This window comes from Pseudopipra pipra, chromosome 7 (genome assembly GCF_036250125.1).
Source record: "Pseudopipra pipra isolate bDixPip1 chromosome 7, bDixPip1.hap1, whole genome shotgun sequence".
Classification (NCBI taxonomy): Eukaryota; Metazoa; Chordata; class Aves; order Passeriformes; family Pipridae; genus Pseudopipra; species Pseudopipra pipra.
In genome coordinates, this window is record NC_087555.1 from 31,146,859 (window position 1) to 31,165,484 (window position 18,626).

The 18,626-nt window shown below is 43.1% G+C and overlaps 1 protein-coding gene across 5 annotated transcripts; it reads right to left on the reverse strand.

The window, feature by feature from the left end:
- Positions 1-3,925: 3,925 nt before the first annotated feature.
- Positions 3,926-17,200, reverse strand: INSIG2 (insulin induced gene 2). 5 transcript variants are annotated; one of them, XM_064661516.1, is made up of 6 exons: positions 17,101-17,200; positions 12,804-13,144; positions 9,813-9,937; positions 7,393-7,559; positions 6,884-6,983; positions 3,926-6,421 (listed from the first exon to the last, which is right to left on the reverse strand). In XM_064661516.1, the coding sequence occupies exons 2-6, from the start codon at positions 13,045-13,047 to the stop codon at positions 6,380-6,382; spliced, it is 678 nt and encodes a 225-aa protein (XP_064517586.1). In that variant the 5' UTR covers positions 13,048-13,144; positions 17,101-17,200; the 3' UTR covers positions 3,926-6,379. The 5 variants fall into 5 exon arrangements, with proteins under 5 accessions (XP_064517586.1, XP_064517590.1, XP_064517588.1 ...); XM_064661520.1 differs by having other exon boundaries at positions 12,964-13,144; positions 17,101-17,118; XM_064661518.1 differs by lacking the exon at positions 17,101-17,200 and adding an exon at positions 16,541-16,705.
- Between the last annotated feature and the right edge of the window lie 1,426 nt (positions 17,201-18,626).

Here is an 18,626-nt window from a genome sequence, read left to right on the forward strand (position 1 = left end):
TTATGACAACAAGCTCATTGGCGGCCAACATTTTGTATTTGCATCATTATTAATCTGCTCTGCCAGATCTGATTCTTCTGAAGAGCTGATACCTCATATAAAAAGCACATATTGCAAATCACAGGGGATGATAACAGTTTCCATCAGTGCTTAAAGAGAGGAGGGAAAGGCAAAATGTGCAGTGTGCTGCTCTTACTTGTTGCACAATGTAGGAATTTTTTTGACCTGTATCACATTAGAAAACAAGTGAGGTCTAAACAATTTCACCCATTTCAAACACAGTGGGCCAAATTCCCAACCAGCATGAAATGCTGCATATCCACTGAAATCGATGGAGTTATGCCAGTTCGGCTGAGAACTTGGCTTTGCATGTCAGTTCTTTCAGCAATGATTGCACTTGACATGCAGCACAGAACAAGCATTTGGTTTTAAAAAGAAACAGTGGAGTCTTTCAGTGCTGACCCAGCCTATACATAGTCCTGGCTCCAAGAACAGCATTAACTGTCCTTAGCTCAAGGTCCTATGTATTTGTGCAAAGGAAGAGTAAAGAGGAGGGAAAAAAGCACATTCTTTGGCGCTCGGTTGGCATGTCACCACCCAAGACAAGAAATGATGGTCTGTAGAACAGGGCAACTTTGCTCTTCATGGGAACTTGCAAGTGGCACATGCACTTAATGTCCTTATAGACACTGGGCATCCTTTCACCCCACTTGAACACCATGGACTCACATCCCTCACTTTACCTCACCATTACCAACCAGTGCCCTGGGCCAGACTACCAGTTTCTCACAGAGTTCAAAAGGACTGTGTCAATCTCAGCAAGGAGTTGCTAAAGCCATATTTTCAAGAATTCTCTGGTGGCATAGCTAGGCTTACCCCAGGCATCCTTAGTCGCTGACGAAACAACTGGCACAACTGGGGTAGAGGAAAACAGACAAGCCAAAACACATTCTGCTGATCATAGCAAATTAAGCGATGCCTTTGGAGAACAGCTGAGATCAGAACAAGTCAATACAAATGCATCTGTGAGACTCCCCTTACCCTTGTTTTGAAACCCATGGTGCAATCAGAATGATCATTTATTGCCCTTTTCTTTCTTGCAACATTATGGAAAATGCTGGAGGTTCTCCTTGCATAATTTCTCTCTGGTAAATTAAGTTGGAGCCCTGTTCCTTACAGTTTTCTTTTTAGTTCACATATTTTCCTTGACTAACTGCATAAAATAAATCTTGCTTTGAGATTTGATTACCAAAAAAGTATTAAATACTGAAATGTTAGTTACAAGGCCACTAAACTAATCAGAGAACAGAAATAGCAAAATTACATTGTGAATTCAGATAGCAACGTATTTATAAGTACAGATTTTTCTTTCAACAAATACTTAGCCATATTTGCTTATAAGGCACAATTTCAGGATTTCTACCACAAAGACATAAAAAACAAGTGTTATGGCTACACCTGTGGTCCTCGCCACTGCAAATGCTCTGCAATGTGTGCACATATCCCTGCAGAACTAAGTACAACAGGTCACCTCCTGCATAGAAATTTTTAAGTGCAAAGTACAAGGCAGAACTGCTGTCTCTACAGAAAAAGAATCCTATGAACCTTGATCTGGGAACACTGCAGGTTGTGCATCTGACATGGATGTGCAGGGCACACTGGGCACAGAGCTCTCACCTGGCTTGGCCTTGGGAAAATTAGTAGCTGCCCTTTCCATCTGTATTCCTATATATTGCTTCCTATCTGCTATAGTGCCGGACAGGCTAAAAAAACAAAGTGTGAAAGTATAACAGGAGCTACTGAACTTCTGTGCTTCAGAACTGAGGAGCAAGAAAGGAAAACCTCAAGAAAATGCCAACCTACATTTCAACCTGGATTTTGGCTCAATCAGATCAAGAAATGACCCCTACCTCTTTACCAGCATGGCTTTTAAACATTCAAAGCACAGTATGAAAGTCCCAGTATGCTGCTGTCTGAAAAGCCCAGGCATAAAGTTTATCCTTTAATTTGAGGCTTTGTCATTTGGCTGGGGGGAGGCAATCAGGACAAGGCTCTGGACCATGCCGCTCAAAACATGACAACAGATACCAAAAATCCGAGCTGGCTGCCTGAAGCAATTAAAGGAGTGTTTACTATTCCATGACACTTAACATGTTGGACTGACCTTTCATTTACTGTTTAGTGCTGAACATTAAGCTGCAAAATTACTCATGCTTTGCATTTAGTACTGGCATCAAAACTAACAGCATTGGATCGCTATTCCCCACGGCAAGACATGCGTTCCCTCTGCCCAGCTGTGCTCGTATTTTCATAAGCATTGCATTTGATATTTAACATCATTTCCACAGGTTATATTGGAATCATTGGTAACACTGCTCCAAAATGTAAAAAGCATATGCAAAACGTCTGGGGTGATGCGGCTGGTGAAATTATGTTCCTTCCTTACATACCGGGAAGGATAAAGAGGGAAGACTGGTGTATGCCCACAGGTCCCCATGGCAGCTCCCAGCCAGATGGTAGCAGGGAAGTACAGAAGATACAGAGGAAAAGTTTCTTCATTTACTCTCCTCCTGACTGCTTAGGGCAGCTGTGTTATAAAGCGGCACAAGATGCGTTTTGTGAGAGCCTAAGATGCGTTTTGTGAGAGCCTGGCAGCTCAGCAGTTGGAATATTCTCCCCAAAACAGGCAACTTTCCTTTTGATACCCGGGAGTTTCCATTCCTCATGGAGAGGCTGCAGATGAAAGGGAGAGGTTAAGTTTCCAGCAAAACACCTTTGCTTGTGTGCTTTTGGTTGATCTTAGTGCTTACTATCCAAAATTATGGTTATTTCTATCCCTGGCTATAATTTGCCTGGTCAGACACTTGGCACGCCCAAGATGCTGCATTTTGACATTAGAGTTAGGAATTTTGGGTCACAGGCTGCCAACACAAACAGGGGATTTTTCCATTTACTCGCTGCACTCCTTCCAACTTTCAGTTGTGGTTCTGTCCTGCTGTGGGACTGCATCTCAAACCTCCACGAACTTCTCTTCCCACCCCTTACTCACCTCTGCCTGGACACTTTTCCATTACACATTTCCAAACCTCTATTGGTCACATCTTTTTTGAGAGAGAGCAATAGGCATAATGAATTGAGTCTGTGAATAGCAGAATAACATTCACTTCATATCCAGACCGGAACATTAATAAACACAAATATATTAAAGAGTTTCTCTGTCATTTGTGGGTGGGTTTTTTTCATATTCATAGCAGCTATTTATATCCAAATCTCTATTTTCTGTATTGCAAGGGGAGTTATCTGACTTATTCCCACTGCAGATTCAAAAGGGCAGATTTTCCAAGGCTGCTCAGCATGCTAATTAAGATAGAATCATGGCCGATTTGATCTTGCCTGCTTCTTTTTCAGTATTTCTAGGCAGGTGTGCAACCAATATGCCAGGAAAATGGTCAAAATTATTAAGAGATTGCTGATAGAAGGCAACTCAGTGTATTTTAAAAATCAGTGTAATTTCTTAAAGGAAGAAGAAACCTATCAATCAAGGTTGGAATTGTATTTAATGCACATTTTGCTTTTATCGGCAATTTGCCAGTTTAAACAGCATAGACTTTACAATGCTTAATTGGTGAAGAGGTTATAGTGCTTATAAAGTTGTATAGAAAATATAGCTTATTCATTCTCTACTGAACAACATTTTTAAGAGCCTAATGTTATAATGTTATAATGTTAAAATGACATGCTATATAGTAGCAGCATGTTCCCACCACTAAAGTTAAGGCCGTCAGCATTTTCATCATGAACCTTTTCCAGGGTTTGAACACATCAGCCACAAAATTACAGCGCAGTTTGAAACAACAGGACACCCACAACGTGATCCTGTATTGATGTTAGTCAAATAAGAATAAAAACAGTAAGACACATATAATAAAGGACTCCACCCAAATTTATTTTGGATGATTGCTGCCTTTGCACAACATGCTTAAAATTTCCAAAATGAAATTTAAACGTTAGCAGACAGCACAGTCTAACCAGGTTTAGCTGAATCTGAGTGCAAAGTGCCGTAAAGTGGGTGCCACAGATGCACAATAACCACTTCTCACATACTGCACATTTTAACATACACAAGGCTGCTTCTGTCTAAGTATCAAGACTGGCAGGTAATAGCAGTTCTACCACCAAGTGAATAACAAAAGCGACTCATCTCCAGTTGTACACACTCACTGGTCGTGATGAAACTACACTGTTTACCAAGTCAGCACACTGGCTACTGAGGTACCATGTGTTCTCTACAGTTAGGATAAGAAATATCTGAATTTTTATGCCACTCATGCTGCCCAATCATGCTGCCCACCATGCTGCACGGGCCCACCAAGCTGAAGGCATTTGTTGAAGCAAAGAAGGTGGATGAGGTGAAATACTGTAAGAGAGAGACCCAACAGCTTCTTCAGCGAATCACCAGAGCCTACCTAAAGAAACTCACCCGTCATTTGTACCCCATTTCCTGGTTTTATTAATAAAATGCTTCTTATTGCCATATGGTTTGGTTAAGAGAAAATCTCTAGCCAGGGATCTACTTAAACGTGTTCTACCTCTGCTTAAAGCAAAGCACCTCTGTACGTGCTTTCCTGAAACATTATCCCATGACCATGTGCTGTTGGTGCTGAACTGCCACGGAACCATGACAAGCTGATGATACTTTGTGGAGCTGCAGAACCAAGCTCTTTATACCACACTTGTTTTTCACATTTACAGTTCCCCATTCAATAAAGTTTCCTTCCATGACCACTCCATTCCACACCTTTCAGACTTGGAGGTAAGCAGATAAGACTGAAAAAGAGTTGCCTAGTTCAAGCTCCGTGTACAACACATTCACACGTTAATAAAAACTTGTCTAAACATCTATGTGTTCTTTGGACCAACTCCAGCCTCCCTAGGTGACTGTAACATGTCTTATAAACCTTTCATGGAAGACTTAAAAAACAGTACTTCAAGACAAAAAAGGGAAAACAAATACATTAAAACATCATCAAGAAAGACAGAAGAGGAAAACAAAGTGGAGACATCCCATGCCAAATTCACTGCAGGCACAGGTTAGCAGTGTCCTCTTGAAGTCTGCTTTCTGCCTTGTTGCACAAGTTCTTTTATCTCATGATCTTAAAAGGGAGCTGCAAAGCCAAGAGGAAATTCCACGTATGCCCCCAAATATGGGTCACAAACTGAAATCCTTCTTAAGACGGGAACTGATTAGCACACAGCCTATTTCAGCTCACTGTCCTGCCAAGCTTTCTGTGCATGGGCACCTGTAAAACAGAGGTAAAACATTTTTCTGCCCCAGAAAACTGCTGTAAGAACAAATGCATTTATGGTTGTCTGGACACAGTCACAGAAACAAGAGCTACATCGGCACCTAAAATACAGCCTGGCTTCCTCCTGCGGCTCCCTGCCAACAGAGCAGGTGGTAGGCAAGGACTATCAAGAGTAACATTGGTAATGGAGGGGTTTATGACACTATATGGTAGTGGCTGATTTACTTCAGCAGAATTAAATTTTCCAATAAAAACTCCCTAAGATTTTTTTTCCTAACCACACAAATCAGCTTAAAGGATTGTACAAGAATAACCCAAACTGTATCACGTTGTGCACATGGGTAGTTTCAAAATCTGTCCACATGTGACAATAAATTCATACACAAACATGTATACTGGTTGTACCAGGGGAAAAATAGCAAGTAATTTCTAGATTCAGTTTCCATTTCTGTATTCTGTGATATTGGGCACGTACCACAGACCAATGAAATGCTACAGCAATAACCCACGTAACCTGTATTGTTTCCTCACCTGTGTGTAAGAAGAATGATACACTGTGTTAATAGGCATAAATCAGTTACTTATTGCATCAAAGCTCACCTGTAATCCATAAATTTCATACAGATATTATGGGCTATCATCATGGAAAGAGATCTTCATTCCGAAATTTGAACCCCCTGTCTTTCACTAGCTGTTTAGAATATATTCCTCAAAACTTCCAAGATAAAGTGAAGCAAAAAGTTTCAGCTACAGAAACATAGTGCAAAGGTTCAGTTTGGCACTGCAACATTATGGACAAACAGGAATTTATGGTAAACTGTTTAGATTTGGAAAAAAAGAATCCTATAATTGAACCAATATTGTCAAATGTATTGCATACTATTATAACTTCACAGTAATCAAAATCAGACATCAAGGTTTCTATAGAAGCAGCAATCACAGATTGCAGTAAAGTATACCACTCAAGGGAAAAAAATTGCATTTTGGCAATTTCATAGTCAAGTGTTCCTTATGCTCCTCCAACAGTCATTTGTCAGAAATTTTCCTGTTTAAACGGTGCATATTGTTTCCTCTCAGTCCTCGTGAGACTTCTCTGCAATGACTTTGCATTCATACTGAAAAACAGAAGTTGACAAACCAATATTAATTTACATAAATCATGAAAAACACTTATGAGAGTGACTTTTCTACAAAATGGGTAATAAAACAGCTCTTCTTAAACTTCACCCACATGACTTTGGTCTCCCAGGTTCTGTGCACACACTGGTGGCTGCAATTTCTGTCTCCCTGAGCAGCAGATAGAACAGGTCAGATCTGGGGGATGGCCTGACTTTTCCCCAAACACAGCAGCTCTTATTTAGCTCCTGGTCCTTTCAGGACCTAAAAGTATGTAACAGAGTGTGCAGAGCAAAGCATAGGCTGTGCTTTGAACAACAGGAAAAGCAATGATTACTGATTTCTACCTTACTGCACACCCACGAGTCAAATAGCTGGTTGGTATATATGGAGGAAGAAATGACAAGGACATTTAGACTTTTACTAGAAGGCAATCAACCCTCTCCTCCACACTCACTCACCATTGCCAGCTGCCTGCCAATATTGCCCATAGTTATTCCACCAGCAAAAAATATACATGGCAACCAGGAACGAACATAGAGGAAATCTGGAGATGTGTATCTGGAAAAGAACACACGTTTTTGAGCTCAACACTGTGCAATACAGAGAGTCCTCCAACCACAAGGCAAATTATATTAGGACATTTCAACTCAGAAAGATACATATTATAGAAATCTAATTACTTGCAGAAAACAACAAAGGAGGCTTCTTATTGATTATAGCTGCATCTACTCAACTGAAAAAAACATGTTACATTATTGGTAAGGTACTAATTTTATTTCAATTAGCAACTTCCAACTAGATTTCTCACACACATAACAGCTTTCATAAACAGTCCAATTTATGCTGTGCTCAAAATTAGGTGCTGACAGCTTTGGAAATCATGTCAAATCATACCCTTTCAGTTATTCTGATTTTATGTTACAGGTTCAGAATACTATAATTTAATCTTAAGAGAGCAAATACTTACTGATAAACTCCATTGTACACAAGAAGCTGTGATACCAACGTGGCCAGGAAAGCAATTCCCACTCCAAGGCCAAAGCCACTCCGTGATCTATCAAATGTCCACCACAGTCCAATCGACAGTGCTGCTAACGTGAGAGACAGCTGGATATTGTTGGCAAAATCCACCTTCTGTGCTGGTTGTTAAGGATAAGTTTGGAAATACCATATACAAGTGTAAAGTAATTTTTTTCATTCTGTTTATCATATTTTGGCACAAAAGAAAAAATACTACTAAAAAAATACAGCATTACCTGTGTCAGCTCTCACACAGCTACAGGTGTGAGAAAATAAGCGTTGTAAAAGTTGTCAATATATTGGGAAACTAAAAACTTATGACACTTGCTCAGATTTTAGGGTCTGGGCCCTGTACAAGAGCAAAGATACTCTAAACCTACCAGAGAATGCAAGCATTTTATAAAGACACACAATGCACACGTTACTGTTAAGAGTAAGAACATCTCATCCTCACCTCATCCTTTATTACACTAGATATGAAAACTTAAATCTAGCATTAGACTTCTCCAAGTGACAGGGATTTACCAAAAAAAGGTTTTTATCACTCTTAATTAATTGCAATTTGTTTATTTAAATGACACTTTACATAAAGCTCAACATTAAAATGTTAATGTTTTTTATAAAATAAAATGTAAATATTACTGGAAGTGTTCACATAAATCAACATAGAAAGTCAGTTTTGTCAGCTTTGTGACAGAAGCATGAAGTCATTCCAGATATCTTTGTAGTGTTTCACATCCTTCAAAATGTTTTGGAAACATTAACCCATCCTCCCTACTCCTGTTCAAAACAGATAATTAAAAAGGAGGCTGTCACATTTCATAAGCCTGAAAGCAAATTTATGGGATGACAATATAAAAAACACTGCTCTGTTTTCACACAAAAATCTGGAGAGAGACCTAGAGGAAATGAGAAAGAAGCTTCACTAACTGAAATAATGACAGGATAAAAATCAACAGCATCAGAAAAAGTATCAAACAAAACCAAAACCCTCACCAAACATGGCAATGTGCAGAATTGGCAATAGCTGAAGAGAAAGGAGACTGGAGAGTTGTCAAGGAGGAAATACAGACAGTATGTTGCTGACGTCCTGAAATATGGGTAACAGCTGTTAGAGAACTGCAGAAGGTTTGCTGTAAATAACCAGACCCAAGCAGAGAGGTGGTGCCAACTCTCTTGCATTTCTTAAAAGCAGCAAAGTTGCATGTGGTCACCCAACAGGTACAGGCCAGGTCAGTGAGAACCACAGCACCAGACTAGTGCATCTTTGGCAAGGAGAGCGAGGCTTGTGAGGGACAGTGGGAGTGACTCGGAGCCTTGGCAGCTCCAGCTCATGTGGCCATTCTGGAGAGCAGTGGAACACCACCAAAAACCAACAAAACTCATCTGACGGCCAAGCCACCTCAGTGGGAACTCAGCCTGCTTTCCCATCTTTCACCTAACTTGCCCTCTTCCTGGGAATGAGGAGACAGTAGCAGGTGGTCAGCACTTCTTAGTACTGTTTTTGTGAACTGTGTTGGAGCTGACACTGATGGAGACAAGCATCTCAGAGATGATCAACTTCCTTTCTGATTACAAGACCCCAGTTTTCACAAACAGATACTGGCTTTAGTTGACAGAGAATGGACTAGACATGACTACAGAAAACCTCTCAGCACTGCCAGTAAGGTGCACCAGTCCATGAGAAAAGCACCCTGTCACCCAGCACGTCCCCAGCTGCTTCAGAGGGGACACCTTTGAGCTCACTTGTGGCAGGATGTATCTGAGCAGCTACACAATTAGGAGGAGTATAATGTACTAAAACGTGCTGACTGACTTCTAATTGCTCTTACTGAATGACCACAGGAATTAGAACTACTCTCTTGGCATCAAGGAAGGCATTGTTTGCAGAATGGGGGAACAACGCTTCCTTGAGTTGTATAGTCCTGGGTATTCCTGGTCTGAGTTTTCCCCATTCTTTGCAAAGTGCATGTGCTTCACTGATGACCTCAAAACTGGGATTCAACCTCTTACTGTGGTGTTAAAAGGACATAATTTGGAATGTCTTAAAGCACTTTTCTGTAATACCTACCACATGAATATTTTCCTACACTTACTTTAATTTTTCAAAGAAAATAAAGAATCTAAGTAAGACAAAGCCTAATACTGAGACATTTCTAATGAAAAGATTTTTCAAAAAAAAAAAGACCTGAGACTTATAACCTCCAACACTGCTACAACAGTTTGACACTAACACATATTCTACATGTCCCTTGCAAAAACTCTGCATGTTATATCTTTACTAACAATTCACGTGACTGACTGTGTGATTTTTTTTTTTCATGGAAACCCATTTGTTATCACCAATTTCATCTGAACACAGGATACAGCACTGGCATGATTTATTCCCACAAAGACTGCCACACATCGCATTACACTGGACCATTCTCTCTTGAACTTATGTGGCTCTCCCAGATGTCTGTCCATGCAGGGGTACAATAACCCAATCACAGCTGTGGAGACAGGAAAGAAAAAAGGCCCAGAAGTTAAAGCACTGCAACATTTAACTAAAATAAAGACTATCCAGGCTTTGACCATTATAATCACTACTAAAACAGACCTGCAAGGATAAATAGCACAAAAACATACATTGTAAACAAAGAGGAATTTCAAAGAATTTCATTATTTAAAAAAGCCCTGTAAAACTTCAGCAGCATCTTTGACCACTGCAGCAGTGACCTGGCAGAAGGAGCAATACAGAGACAATTTGAACTAGGGGCAGAGGATGACAGAGCTCTCCCCCACACCAAAATCTGCATTGCAGTTCAGGAAGAACAGTGATAACCTGCAGGGTGGCACTTTTGAAAGCCCCACATATCAAACATACATGTTTAAATAACTGCAAAACAAACACACCACAGTACGGGCAGAGTGTGGTATTTTGTTTTTTCTTTTGTTGTTGTTACAAGCAGGTTTTGTTTAGATAATGTTTTTCTCTTCTTCAATGCTCACTATCAAGCTCACCCAGAAGAGAGAAAACCAAGAGCCTATGGCAGCTGTTGAATATAGAAAACAAACAGGACTTCCAGCCCCAGGGAATTGTGATGCTCTTTCAGTATTTCTTCATAAACGTGTTCTCTACTGCAACTGCAGCTAAAAAGACTGTTACCAACCCCACTGAGGACTAACAATGGTGCATAATGTTACACTGGTGTGGCAGGAGCGTGGCAGAGTCTGAGCCATCAGTACAGACTTCAGTGCTCTCAGTCCAGCACACTGCTGGGGGTAACACCACAAATGCTCTTTATTCTGCCACAGAGGAAACTGATCTCCAGGACTCGGGAAAATAAATCATCAGTAAAGCTGGAGCGGAAAAAAAAACCTCCCTGAGCAATTTTCTTGCCAAAGGCCTTGGGCCAAACTCATGACTAATAACGGTGATGGATGAAAGGACTTCTCTGAATGCAGCCTCGATCACCACTGATTATAAATATGCAAAATACCTTTATTCTGTTTATTATAATAAACCATACTGCAGAGAAATGTTCACGCCAATTCCAGGAAGGCTGTGCAAGTACAAATGGTAAGAAAATGGGTGAATTATCAGTATTTACCACAGAGATTCCCTGTATGTATGCTAGCAGAGAAGATAAGGGAAGAAAATGGAGAAGACTGATAATGAAAAAAAAGAACCTGAACACCTCAACAGGGGTGACTCCTGCTGGGAAAAGCCAATTAAGTCTGTAATATCTTTAAATCAGGTGGCTTAAAATCAAGTAGTGCAACTGCCTAGCAAGTGACTGACTACAATTTACAAGCCTTATCCAGTCTTTTCATCAAAACCACCAACCCACCAGATCCAGAGAGGCCCACGAGTTTCTTGCGAGATGATGGCAAGACCTAACCTTCACAAGTTCCCACTCACAGCTGCAGTGTCCTCAGATTACCCAAGAGAGCACAAAGTGCAGCCTGATGCAAACAGCTTTTGGTGCAAACACTTCAGTAAACACTGCAAACCTTGTGCATTGCTGCTATTACAAGCTGGTATTCTGTCACTTCAACCTCCATTACTCCATACATATAAAAGATCAAATCTTTATCAGAAATATTTGTCAAGACAGTCAGTCTAAAGCATGAAAGAAAAATGCAGCAAATAGAGAATACGAACCAAAACATAATCAACAATCTTGGCAAGATAACAGGAAAAGGACTAAGACAACTAGCAGATAAAGCAGGTACGTAACTACCACCATAATATGCCAAATGCATTTCCACTGGAGAACACAACTGACGTATTCAGCAAGCTGTTTGGAGGGTTTCCTTTCAAATTAAGCTCCTCGATGATATCTGGGGTGTAGTAATTCAAGAAGGTATTAAAAAAAAAGCTAGGAAAAAAACCAGGCTTAAATATTACCATTAGCAAAACAGTGATGCCATCTTGAAAACAAGTTTATTGACTCACATTACTACCCAGAATCACAAGCTTCTCAATCTTATTAAAACTGACTTCTAGGAAGATATTGCCTACAACTAACAGTTTCACCAAAGCAGAATGCTCCAGTACTGGCTGCTAAGAATATTTCCTTAGTAAAGCGTGAAACTGACCCACAGATCAGTGATTTTCAGAGCCAAGTAGAAAGTCTAATCCTATCATGCTTGTAACATAGAATATGCCTTGATAGTTGAAAGAAGAGGGAAAGGGGATATTTCTTACTACCTACGGTGGACATACATCTCACTTAAACTAGTTAAACACACAAAAACCTCAACTCCCTACGTGGTCATGGGAGAAATGGAGCATGTTCACATCATCTGAGGTGCTCTGTTCTGCTCTGTGCCTCTACAACTATAAGCTGCCTGCCTGCCCTAAGCTCTGGAGACACATCAGGGCTCCCAGCTCCATGGAGCTAAAGCCATACCTCCAGCTGGAACAAGGAACAAATGGAAAGCTGGACGACAAAACAGAGTATTGCTCAGGGTGGTTTGCTGTGCTCAAACAAGGCACTGTGTGATGCACAGTCTGACACTGTTGGGGTATTTTCAAGGGCTGTCTGAGAGCACATTCCTGTAATCCAGCATCCAGGTTACATGTGGCACCACCTTCTCAAGTCTGTTGAACTTGCACTCTACCCCAGCAAAAAATTTGCTGTGCTAACAACAGTACAGTAAGACAAAATTGCAGAACAACAATTTCTGGATACGTGCATATTTGTGTACACACACAGGAGATCAGAAAGGACAGTAACAGCTCAAAAAGGGCAGTGACGATGGAAGAGAAATTTGTACCTTCCCCACCTCTTATACAGCTTTTTGTAACTATCTACCTCCCTCTCCACTTTTTCATCTCCATGCTAGGCACACACACATGACTGAACTTACCTGATGCTGTGCCACAGCAAGGTGGTACCCACCAAGCTGAGGAGAAGATGCTTGTGATCACGTCAGGGGGGAAGAGAGTAACGTTTCTCTGGATCTGAAGCAAGTTTAATACTAATGCAAGAAATACGCCAATAAAAAACAGCACTATACCACGAATTACCAAATTCATGCCACGACTGGTTACAGATGAAATATATGGGCCACACTTTTTTGGTAAGGTTGGCATTGCATCATTTTCTGCCATGACTTCTTATGTTCTCAGAGGCATCCAACAGGCTGACTGAGGAGGATTCACTTGCAATCGGTACGTTGACTCTCTTCAATTAGGAGACACCCAAACCCTGAAAAATAATAAAAAAGGGTGAAAATGCAGATATAAGAAACATTACATATATTTCTCTTAAATTATTTGGAGACTGGGTTAAAAAAATGTCTATTGTACTTTTTTCTGAATTTTCTGAGGAGGCAATTAGTCATTTGAGAGCAGAAACAACCACAGCTGCAAAAACAACTTACGAAGAAAACAGGTTTTACAAATAGCTTTGTCTATTAGGAGACAGAGGAGGAAACACGTGGTATGGGACAGCTAGGAATGTGAAACCACAGTCAGGAGGGGAAGAAATGAAACTGGTATCAGATGGAAGAAAGGCTTGCTTTGTAGTAACAATAAATTGTTTTTATCCCCTCCTTTAAGCAACAACTGGAGATTATGTAATTCAGAAGCAAGTAAACACAGCCCTTAATTCCACGTCAGCCACAGAGGTTCATAGATCTCTCTTCCTGAAGAGATGCCAGAAAACATTTCTCAACTGGAAAGTGAAATCTGAAAAATAATTTTCAGGATGGAGTCAGAATTTCAACAATCCTGCAGCGAGCACATTTTGTAACCCCTGGTAAGTGCAAACAACTTGGCAAACCAGAGCAGTAACCGCAATACAGAGAAATATTTGCCCAAGTAACACACTTTTGGTGAAAACTGCCATATATTATTTCAAACCATAACTGTAATCAGGCACAAAAGCACCTGAGGGTGAAGGTAAAAGGAGCTCCGCCTGCCCGTGCACTCGGCAGCGTCCTACGTGAGTAACTGCAGGCACTACAGGAATGGCAGAGTTCCCATCCCAATCACTCTTTTTTAAAAAAACCTGTCCATCAAAAGTCTTGTTATACATGAATTCAGTGCCACATTCATGTATAACAACGATTTTGATCGACAGCTTAGCCACCTGGAACTTCAGAAAAAAAGCCCTGACATTGTTTTTAAATTTGAAACTGCCAGCCAGTGGCGGCTTCTGTTAACTCTTATTTATGGCACATGGGAAGCCAAACCAGAACATCCATCTCCCTTCCTCCCTGGCTCCAGCAGATCCAGAGGAAGCTCTCTGAAGATGCAGCAGCAGGGCAGAGGACACAGCATTCAGTTTTGCTGACTGAAAGCTGAAAGGGAAGTTAAAAACATCCAGGCTACGTAAGATACTCCAAGTAACTGCACAGAAGATGCAACGCCACACCACAGCATCCTCCATCAGATGGAAAAGGTTCCAACAGGCAACAAAAAAAAGGAAAAAAAGAAAGTTCTGATCACATGCAGCTTCCCACTGGCAATCTGGGGAGGCAGCAGTGTCTTCCTGAGAACACAGGATCTCTTCTGCACAGCTGATTCTCCACATTATTTGTAATAATAAGCACCTCTTAGGGGGACAGAGGACAAACAAGGTGTCTGGCTTCTCAGTCTGCTTCCTGACTCACACTGGCACTGGCACTGCAACACACTTCCCTCAAGCAAAAAGGAGGTGCTCCAGATTTTTTTCCCCTCCTCCGGATGACATGGCTTGGTTGCTTGGATAAGTGGAGCTTGGATAATACGTTTAGCCTCCAGGAAAGAAAGCATGGAATCACAAATACATCACTATTTCAGCTGAGAGTCTCCCCTGTATCCCTGAGGGCTTGCCCAACAGATGATCACAGGAATTCTCAGAATTTACATGAGTCTTTTCAATACATAGCACTGGAGGCTGTAGGTCCTAGTTACAAAGTCTCGGGAATATTGTGCCTAATGGGGGCTTTCAAACTGTTATGTCCCTTCTAAGCTTTAGCTTGCCTAGGAAAACAAGTTAAACCCTTGACTCTGTACTTACTTCTCCATCCCAAGAGCTTTTGGCATTTCCTGAAACCTCCACATCCCTTTTTTTAAATACATGACCACAACTGACATACAAGAAAGTTCACACCTTTGTGTCTCTCTATAACGAGCAGTTTTGCAGCACACAGGATCACGGTTTCTTTTTTCAGTCATAAAGTGGTTTGCTCACGTACCATGATCCATTACTACATTCCAGTGTCTCTTCTTTCATGTTACTGAAGTCCTTGTTCCCCGCAACCAGCCCCAAACCCCGTATGCTGCATTTCAGGTGTTATTTACTCTGACACTCAACGTCATTCCATTTTTTCTGCACAATCTCCCAGTCCTCTTTGGCCCTCCAAACGGCTCTCAGCTTTGGGTCCTCAGCAAGCAAGATTACTGCATCCTATTTTGTGCACCAATGTCATCAACTAAAATAGAACCATAGAGTGCTTTGGGTTGGAAGACCTTAAAGATCACCTAGTTCCAACCCCTAAATACTGAGAGAGATCGGCCCAAGCCTCCAGTCTTTGATGAAATCTATTAACAATTTCCCCACAGCAATTATTTCCCCCTTTTATACTATCTCTTGATATGTCCCTCTAACAAGACTCTGCTTTTTGTAATTCTTCAACTACAGGAATCTTCAACCTAATTAAGAATCACCAACTGTCCTGCACGGCAATACTGATGTAAACACAAATCAAATGTTATTGTTTTTTTTCTAGAAATGCTGATGATTGAAAAAAGTCCAATTTTAGTCTCGCATAAACCAGTTTCAGACTAGGAAACCTGCATTTATCCAATTTCCTTTTATTTGTCATTCAGCAAATATATATTTAATTGTGAAGGCTTAGCAAAACGTCAGAGGACTTTGCTACTCAAGGAAATCATTCACTGCTCTTATACAACCACTGCAGCTGCAAGTCATAGAAGGCACCAGCAACAGATTTTTACTACCAGGTAAACAGCCTGACCACAGCGAGGGCACCCGAGTGGGTACACATTGGTAGATGTTCAAGGTCCTAAAGTAGCAGTAGTTTTCACCTGGTGGTTTCTCACCCCACACGTATCATTTTTATTTGTTTTATCCCAGTTTCTAAATTTTCCACTGACCTTACGGCCTTCTGGCATGCCACAGAGCAACAGGGGAATGGAGCAAGGTGACCAATGCTCATGAAAAATTCCTCAGTGCCTCAGACAGCTCTGGCTCAGCAAAGATATTTAGTATCATCACTTTTCATGAAAATGAAATTAAGATCTCTAAAGGCAACATCACCTCCTCCTCCTGGACTGGGAGGCTACTGTGCCTGCAGACAGAGAAGACAATGTCTCCTTTTAAGACTTATTTTTTACTGAGTGTTTCCTCTCAGATGGGAATAGATCACATATTGAACCAACGCGATTTCTGAGCCTGCGTCTCTTGGGACTGCTCATTCACAACTGAAACACCACACTAAAGCTACAGGCTTGGCACTGCCAGAGCCTCAGCTGCGCTTCCCAAGCCTTCCTTCCAACACACCGTGCAAGGCGTAAACACGGTGTCTGGCGTTGCACAAACACTTAAGGAGTAAATTACCACCTTAGACATTTTGGAAACACTTAGTCACTTAACTGTCTCCTGTTGAGAAGGTCCGTCCTGCAAGTGCCCCCCAAGGGCTCTCCGGGAGCACCGGGAGAGATCCACAACTCCTGACACCGCACACACACACCGGGCACGGCGCGGCGTTGCGGGGGCCGACTAAGACAAGATTTATTTAAGCAACACCGCGCAGGAGATGGCAAGAAACCATCCGTCGCCTGCCAAAAGCAAACCACCCCCTTCTTCGGTCGCGGCGGTTCAGCCCCGGACCCGCGGGAGCCCTGCCCAGCCTGGGCAGCGCCAGCACCCCCGGCCCGGTTCGCCCCGGCCCGGCCCTTCCAGCAGGGCCGGCGGAGGGGCCGCGGGCCCGGGGCAGCCCCGTGGGGCACAGGGTCCCGCTGCGGCCCGGGGAACGGCCCCGCCGGCCTGTCCCCGCCTCGCCCCCGGCACGGTCCGCCTGCCGCCCCCCAGGTGTCACCCCCGTCCCGAGGCCCACGGACAGGACCGGCCGGGGGCACCGCTGACCCGCCCGGCCCGGCGCGTCCCCCCCTCCCGCGGCCCCGGCCCGGCCCCTCCGCAGCCCCGGCACTCACTCGGCCTCCGCCATCTTCCGCCAGTCCCCGCCCCGCGCAGCCTCTGCAGCGCCCGCCGGGCCCTGGGGCGCGCTGGGCTCGGGCGGGCGGGAGAGAGAATCCCGGGGTCTGCCCGGGTATCCATCGGCACGGCGCCGATCCGCCTCGGGAACGCGTTGGGGACCAGAATTGGGGGTGTTGGAGCAAGTCCAGAGCAGCGCCACGCAGTTCGCAAGAGGACTGGAGCACCTCACCCTGAGTGCTGTGTGCAGTTTCAGCACCGCAGTATAAGAAAGACATTAAGCTGTTAGCGTCTGAAGGAGGGCAGCGAGGATGGTGAAGTGCCTTGAGGGGAAGCCGTATGAGGAGCGGCTAAGGGCACTTGGTCTATTCAGCCTGGAGGAGGCTGAGGGGAGCCCTCTTTGTGATCTTAAACATCCTCACCAGGGGAAGTGGAGGGGCAGGTGCCGATCTCTTCACTCTGGTGCAGTGACAGAACCCGAGGGAATGGCCTGAAGCCAAGGGAGGTTTAGGTTGGATGTCAGGAAAAGTCTTTTCACCCAGAGGGTGGCTGAGCACTGGAACAGGCTCCCCGTGGTCACAGCACCAAGCCTGACAAGAGCTCAAGAAGCATTTGGAAAGTGCTGCCTGGCACATGCTGGGATTCTTGGGGTGTCCTGTGCAGGGACAGGAGTTGGACTCAATGATCCTGATGAGTCACTTCCAACTCAGCATATTCTGTGATTCTATGACAGGCTGCAGATGTTGGGACTGTTCAGCCAGGAGAAGAGAAAGTTGTGTGGAGCTCTCATAGCAACCTTCCAGTATCTGAAGGGGGCCTACAGGGAAGCTGGAGAGGGAGTGTTCATCAGGAGCTGTAGTGATAGGACAAGGAGTAATGGGTACAAACTGAAAGAGGGCAAATTCAGGTTAGATGTTAGGGAGAAGTTCATTACTTCGAGGATGGTGAGGCCCTGGCACGGATTGCCCAGAGAGGTTGTGGATGCCCCAACCCTGGCAGTGTTCAAGGCCAGGTTGGATAAGGCCTTGAGCAACCTGGTCTAGTGGGAGGTGTCCCTGCCCATGGCAGGAGGTTGGGACTAGATGATCTTTAAGGCCCCTTTCAACCCCTTAACATTCACTGATTCTGTAATTAAAACAAGATCCATACACATTGGGGTATTTGCACCACGGTCACTCTGGGCTCGGTGCACTGGTGTGGCTGTGCCACAGCCCTGTTACACATTCAAGCACAGACAGGGGGATAAAGTCCTTGTCCCCACCTGACGCTGCCAGCCCCGCTGTGGCCGTCCTGAGCACCTGGTCTCACAAGGACTTTCCCATGCACTTGCTTTATTGATTGAGTCCAAAATTACACATCCCCTTACTCCAGAAGCCACATTTTTATTGCCAGATTGGGAGAATGTACAATGTTAAGCAGAAAACAACTTGTGTTAGCCAGTCTTAACTGCTGGTAAAGGCATCACAATAAAAAGTACCATTTCTTGTATGTACATGAGGCAGATTATGGGACAATAATACTGTTA